Raw genomic sequence first — 7,156 nt, 5'->3', positions numbered from 1 at the left:
TATATATATATATATATATATATATATATATATATATATATATATATATATATATATATATATATATATATTTGAATATTGTACTCTATTACATGTACGCGTAGTATTATTCTTATCCTAATATGCTATTTTCAATTTTATTTATTTTTAATTTAGATCTTTATTTTTATCCCGATTTTCTATTCATACTATGTGTACAAAACAGTATTACCGATAGTATGTTTCATATATATAAGTAGAAAATATAAGACCTATTGTTTTGATATTTTTATTCTTAAAAACATGTATATTATACATTATTATTGTCTCCCCATATTTTGTTTATATTGATAGATAAAGAAAAATTATAATAAAATTGCAACAATATACTCATTGTATACATCGTTACTATCACTTTCACTGGAAGAATTATTATTAAAAGGTCGCCAAAAAGGCATACGATAGCATTTAGCTGAAACCTCTTCGAAGAGTATAATACAGGTTTCATTAGCCAATTCCCAACATTTAAACACACCGACGGAAGAAGACGGTGCAGCCACATTATAGAAATCTTCAACATGTTGAAATTTGCGTACAAGCAAGTAATTGATTGTCTGTATTGTTAAAATATTTTCAATAACACAGATTATTGCATCTCGTAAGATACAACAATTATCTGGTATTTGTCGAGTGAATAACCATTGATTAATTTTTGTCCTCTGAAATTGTTGACAACTGTTATGAGAAACTTCACGAGGAAGAGGCTCTGTTTTGTGTCTGCCCAAAAATTCAATTTCAATAGATGCATTGTCGATAACCCGAGATTGACATGCATGATTTTTTCCACTCGCCTATTTGCGATTTGTTGAAGAGGAAGATCAGGCTTTCTGCAATATTTCCGAAAAATTAACATGTTGTTCTCATATGGAAATGCAGAATATGCATCAAATGAACCAAAACGTTTTGCATCCCCCACAACATGTAAAAGTCCATGAATATTGTACGAAAAAAATGCCATCCCATAAATAGCTTCACATTTCTCAACATATGTGCGTAGAACAAGATGTGCAAAGTAAAAATTTTGAGATGATCTTTTGTATGTGAGAGAGCGAATAGCTGCATGAAGAAGAACAAAATGTAAATAAACATCTTTATCTAAAACTCCATACATGACAACAATTCCCGTGTAGAGAAGGAATTGACGATTCTCAGTTGCTTTAAAACGCTTATAATCGCGCAGTCCTCTAGGGCGTTTAGCAAAATCACGTGGACAATAGTGTTTTAATGTTTCTAGCCTTGAAGATGCAATTTCAAGACTATGAACCGGGAGTTTTGAGAGTTTGCTAAATTTGCCATCGATCCATGCTTCAAAACACTTTTTCATTACTCCTAAATACAGGAGATGCATAGGTTCAAATGGAACCTGCGAAACCATATTAAAGGACAGATCTGATAAAGGACTAGGGCCTTTATGATGATTTTCGTCTACTTGCAGCTTATAATTCTCATCGGCTCGAGAGATATTGTCCAGGGAAGTATAAATCATTCGACCATCATAATATTGACCTGTTATTGTACACTTTGAGCAAGGATTGGTTGCCATGTGATTTTTGTGATTTAATATAAACGCACGAGCTGGAGCATCAGCTATAAAACAGCGCAAAGTGACAGAGAATTTAATATTTTTATATAAGATGCCACCGTTACCTATTACCGAATTAATATCAGCCACAAATTTGCCAAAAAATTGAACTGCGTTAGAAGGTTTGTAATGTCCTCGATAAACCCCTACAAGTTCTGGTTTCGCATTAAGGGGGGAAATCCAATTAGAACGAGGAAAAATAAGCTATTTTCAAGAATTTTTTTGTAGGAGAAAGAATTTTTCTATATTTTTCAAACTTAAACATTTATTTATATATGTTTTGGACTGTCCATACGTATTTTTTTTTCCAAAAATATTTAAAAATGGCGGACATATGAAGCATCCCATTTGGCAGGTACGCGTGCGAGTTGCTCAGCTGCTGGACAAATGGCGTCCGTGATATTGATCCTATAACAGGCAGCGAAAAAATTCTTATTATTTATACCCATAATTCGTAATTGAACCTAAAAAAATTGAAAAAAGTCAAAAATTTTGAATATGAAACGCTTATGAAAATAAATTTCCATTTTTTGACGTTTTCTCTGCACAATTTTTGCAATAAATAAGTGATTTTTTATTATAATTTTCACAAACATTTAGGTTCACCGACATTGTACTGATGTCATGAAGTTGTGTGCGAAAGTTCAGCGCGATCGGTTGAATAGTTTTTAAATGAGAGTTCCAGCAGTGCAAAAAAGTACAGTTTTGAGAAAAACGTGTTTAAAGTTTTGACAAGTAAAAGATACAAGATATCTATAATTTACCTCTTAGTCAGCAATCCCGGCGCCATAGAACAATCCTTCTGCTTCCTCGAAGAACTCGTTCTGCTCCAATAACTGCTCTCTTCTGGCCTTTCGAGCTTCTTTAGAGTTGAAAGAGTTGCGCCGCTCCTGTCGAGATACCCGGCGCCCGTCGACGTTCTCAGCATAGTGCTTGGTCTGGCTCCCAATAATTATTTGTAACTCCATCATAATTTGTAGAATGGAAGAATATCCTTCATTGAAGACTCCAGCAGCGATGTAGGATGCAATTTCAACTATTTTCAGCCCAGAATTAAGATGTTTTGGAGCTAAACGCCAAATCGTAGAATTGAAACTTTCATTTGAATTCTGCGTATGACTGCCCAAGCATCTCTGAAGTAATTCTTCCTTAGATAAATCTTCATAAATTGGAAGAATGTGTTTTGCGACTGTTGGATCGAGTGGAGGAGGGTGCTCAAAAGAATCCAAATTTGCTTCAATAGCTTTTTCTTTCTGCCACTTACACCAGCTGTCTTCGCCGGGCGGGCAGTATTCGTGCTGTGGCTTCTCATCCGTAGAGATCAAATGGTAATAAGTGGCTATAATACTTTTTTTCATTCCCTCAATACTATTCGCATTTCTTCTAATTGCCAGACCATAGTACGTTGTGAGCTTTTTAATTAAAGCATCCGTTAGTTTGCCCTTACCACCGAGTTTTTGTGTTTTTTTTATATTTCGGAGCCGAGTGCCCATTCTTTTCTCTACGTGGCCAATGCATTCGCTTTTTGCAACTTGAAATTCATCACCGTAAGGATTCTTATCTAGAATGGCCTTGAAAGTTTTGGAGTCTCCGTCTCCAATATAATTACCATATTTAACGCCGTACTTTTCCTCTGATCTTAAAAAGATTTCTGTAATCGCATCGACCTCCATTTTTCCGGCTGAGCCCTCGTGATTTTTTGTACACTCTTCCTCGTGATTTATATACCACTCTTCGTATTCTGGAGTGTTCACCTTTTTTTTCCAAAATGTGCATGCATGGCAATAGCTACTTTTGATAACTAAATCGATGACTTTGCCCGAATAGTAGCCTATGACCGTTACAACTCCGTACAGCGATTTGAATCCACGTTTTTTCCACGAGCCATCTCCAGAGACTTTCAAATCTAAAATAGACCTCTCATGTTCTTCATTGAATTTTTTTTCTTCTTCGATAGCTTTCTTGCAGAGACTTTCAAAAACAGATTTTGTACAGGAGTGAATATACGTGATGATATTATTATACGTGCTCTCATTCATTCCTTTACAAATGTCCATGAGGTTGCAGAATAAATTAATACCCTCTCTGCCAACACCTAAGAGTCGCATAACAAACACCATCCGACGATTCACTTCGTATCCAGTGTTGATTAGTGGTCCTGAATTGATGTTTCTCTGACCACAGCGACAAAGTAAAACTATCTTGAAACCGAGGCCTCGATTCCCAGCTTCTTCAAACTTTACATTCTGTTTACAAACACGACAAACAAGGAGCTCTGTCAAGGCTGTAAAAACGGTGAATATTTCAATCAAACGATAGCCATGCAATGGATTCCAGTGAATATCTTCAGCACTAGCATTGGAGAGTTTTCTTGCACTCGTACTTTCACATCCTTCATCTTCACTCTTTTTATTTGAAAACTGATTACCATGGAACTTTCTTTTGCGTGGTTTCGATTGTTTTGGTTCGGCGTGTGTGCCTTTCGGATAGGACATTTCGAATTTGCACTGTCGTTTTGTACAGGCCGAACTTCGGAGCTAAACTGAAAACCGGTTCTGCTCGATGCCAGCGCCAACGGACCCAACGGTTTCGACTAAACGTAACAATAGAAATAAAAGCCATCTACCAGGGGTGCGTTCCAAAACCTACAGTAAAACTATAATTACATCTCTATACGTTTTGGATCGCAGCCCTGAAAGGTAAAATCCCCGCTCCGGGTGAGTATACCTGCTGCGTGCTATTAGAGCCTCGACGCTGCTCAAGAGATTTGTTGCGCTCGGAGGCCATAACTTCCGAACGGCTGCGAATTTCGATTTAAAACGTTGGGAACATATTCTTACAATGTTAAATAAACATTTTATGCAAAAAAAAAAAATTCGATTTTTTGAAAGTTCTAATTGGATTTCCCCCCTTAAGTATATTTGCAATTTTACATTGGATTGGCCAAAGAACGATATTCCCAGATTTGTCTAATGTAGCACCATCCGTGTTAAAATCTACTTGGAGATTGTGTGGAATCATTGAAGAAGAAATAGATTGAAGACTATTAATCAATGCTGATTCAAAACCTAAATGTAAATATTCTCCTGGTTCTACATGGAATAATTTAACAGAATTCTTTGGAGTACACAATAGTGTTCTTATATCTTTTGGAAGATATGAGAAACATTGATGACTACGTAATAAGGTAAGTAAATTATTATCTTGCACATGTGACATTTATTATTCGTAAGGAAAGTTGCAAGTTGGTCTTTGAAAGAATCTACATCTGCAATCAAACCACAGTATCTTTCTGACAATCCTTCCCCAAGTTGTTTATTATTCACATGGATTCTGTCATAAGAATCATTATAAAAAGAATTTTCAGTTAACGAATCAAATAAAGATGCTGCAGAATAGCCGTTAGGTGAATCCGAATGTGAACCAGAAAAATTACATTGAACCGGCGAAGAAATCACTGACGTACTAATCGAAGTTGCACCGTTGGAAACATTACATGTACCTATACAAAAATTATTTCTACTGCACCTAGGATTCCTAGCTCTTTGTAATTCACTTTTAATTCTCCTATACTGACGAAGACCTATATCATGCTTCAATTTTCACCTACGTCGGAGACGCAGAGACACTATATGCTGAAATGATTTCATTCTGTTATAGTAATAAATAAAATATTTATAAATATTTATTTAAGTAATTTATAAATATTTATTTAAGTATAGTCACGTGTAGCAAAAATAATCTTAACAAAGAATGCAGGAAGAAAAGAAGCTCAATCAATAAAATATGAAAAGGAAGACAAAGAGATACATAGTAATAGTGGTGATAGAAGAAAAGGAAAAATAAAAACAGAAATACTGATAGACACTATTGCTAAACATAGTACGATAACAGTAAAAAGTTCATGTATATATGAAAATAAAAACTGCTATTTCTAATGAAATAGATAAATATATGTAAATATTTTGATTAATAAAAAATATCGTAACCTTGTTTTTATCCAGTTTTATATCCACCGTATCCAACAAATTGTAAATCAACTTACATCAATAGTTCCTTTTTTCCAGTTATTCCATTTAACCTATAAAAATACTACATGTATACTTTCGATTACTCATATAATCATATATATAATTTATCTTTCATTTCGGCTAATAGCGGGCAACGAGATGTAACCATTTGTTTCGTTTATCATTGCAATGAAAGTAAAGACAAGAGAAATATGCCTTACGTCTCGTTAAGTACTTATCTCTTTGCCATCAGCCTAACAAAATATAAAATAGATTTTAGAGAATTGTACTTACGGTGTCCACGAATCTTTCTCGTCCAAATCCGTGCTTATTGTGATTGTTTCAGATTGCTTTAGAAAGCAGTTACATTAGAGTGTACGTATGGCTTCCCTCAACAGTAATGCACTCGGCGGGACACAATTTCATAAACTGCCATAGATGCATAACTTACCAGACGCATGCGCATAAACTTGAGCCTGCGAGATTTTTGCCTAAGTTACACCGAGAGGACTAAACGCGGACTGAACTATACTGCGACCAATCGCAGTTGATTTTTACAAGAATAATCAACTGCGATTGCTCCCAGTATAGTTCAGTCCGCGTTTAGTCCTCTCGGTGTAAACTAGGCAATTGATGATCAGCTAATAGCTAAGGCTGATATATAGGATTTCATGAATTAATAACAATTGTGAAATAATTTGCAAAATTGTTTCTTTCTTTATTTTAAGGTTGCCTTTTTATGCGGATGTGTACCCCAGTGATGCAAGTTCGGATCCGCTTACAGCATGACGTAGGCCAAGCACACAGCGAGTGACTGTGTTCGTGAGTGGCGGTTCGACGGCCGCCGTAAGCGGACCCGAACTTGCATCACTGATGTACAAAAACATGCACGCTACATCCACGTGGAATCCACGTGATTTTGTGGATTCGATGTGAATTCGATGTACGTTTTTGTGGGGACGCGTACTTAAGATAAACACAAATTTTATTGACGTGTACGCCTAATAGAGAGAGGCATCCTAATCTCTTCTATTCATTTTCTTTTACATATCAATTAAGTATAATGAATGATTTTTTTAATAAAATAATCAGTTGTCGACATATTGCTGCAAATATTTGTCAACATTTTTGCCGCAAATATTGTTAACAACATTTGCCTGCAATTTTCTAGCATTATTCGGCAATTTTTTAGCATATAACATTTACAATAATTTTTGTGACAAATAGTATTGTAAGAAATGTATATTAGAACACAGTGTAATTGGTAAAGAGTGCGACATCTGTCGGATTAATCAGATGATATAAGGTAGAGCAGGCGGCGCTGGGAGTGAGTCGTCGTAGTCATCGTCGAGAGAGAGACGTGGTAGAGAGAGACGTGGTAGAGAGAGAGTCGAGAGAGAGAGTGAAGAGAGAGAGGAGCGTGTGTGACTAGGAGTAGTCGGGTTAACACGTGGGCAGCGAGAGGAGGGAATCCGTCTCGTGTGCTAATGACTGTCGGTATTAATTAGGAAATAGAGGTTGTGTT

At 35.8% G+C, this 7,156-nt stretch overlaps 2 protein-coding genes across 2 annotated transcripts; both read right to left on the bottom strand.

Annotated features, from left to right (window-relative positions):
• Window positions 1-625: 625 nt before the first annotated feature.
• LOC116852650 lies at window positions 626-1,414 on the bottom strand. Its single transcript, XM_032833200.1, has one exon. The coding sequence runs from the start codon at window positions 1,412-1,414 to the stop codon at window positions 626-628; it is 789 nt and encodes a 262-aa protein (XP_032689091.1).
• Window positions 1,415-1,959: 545 nt separating this feature from the next.
• LOC116852652 lies at window positions 1,960-4,160 on the bottom strand. Its single transcript, XM_032833202.1, has 2 exons — window positions 2,386-4,160; window positions 1,960-2,029 (listed from the first exon to the last, which is right to left on the bottom strand). The coding sequence occupies exon 1, from the start codon at window positions 4,114-4,116 to the stop codon at window positions 2,389-2,391; it is 1,728 nt and encodes a 575-aa protein (XP_032689093.1). The 5' UTR covers window positions 4,117-4,160; the 3' UTR covers window positions 1,960-2,029; window positions 2,386-2,388.
• Window positions 4,161-7,156: the final 2,996 nt, after the last annotated feature.

This window comes from Odontomachus brunneus, unplaced genomic scaffold, assembly GCF_010583005.1.
Source record: "Odontomachus brunneus isolate Ranch 3 - 2012 unplaced genomic scaffold, Obru_v1 Obru_scaffold_244, whole genome shotgun sequence".
NCBI classification, from domain to species: Eukaryota; Metazoa; Arthropoda; class Insecta; order Hymenoptera; family Formicidae; genus Odontomachus; species Odontomachus brunneus.
Note: the sequence above shows the minus strand (reverse complement) of the source record. Positions and strands in the feature narration are given on the sequence as shown.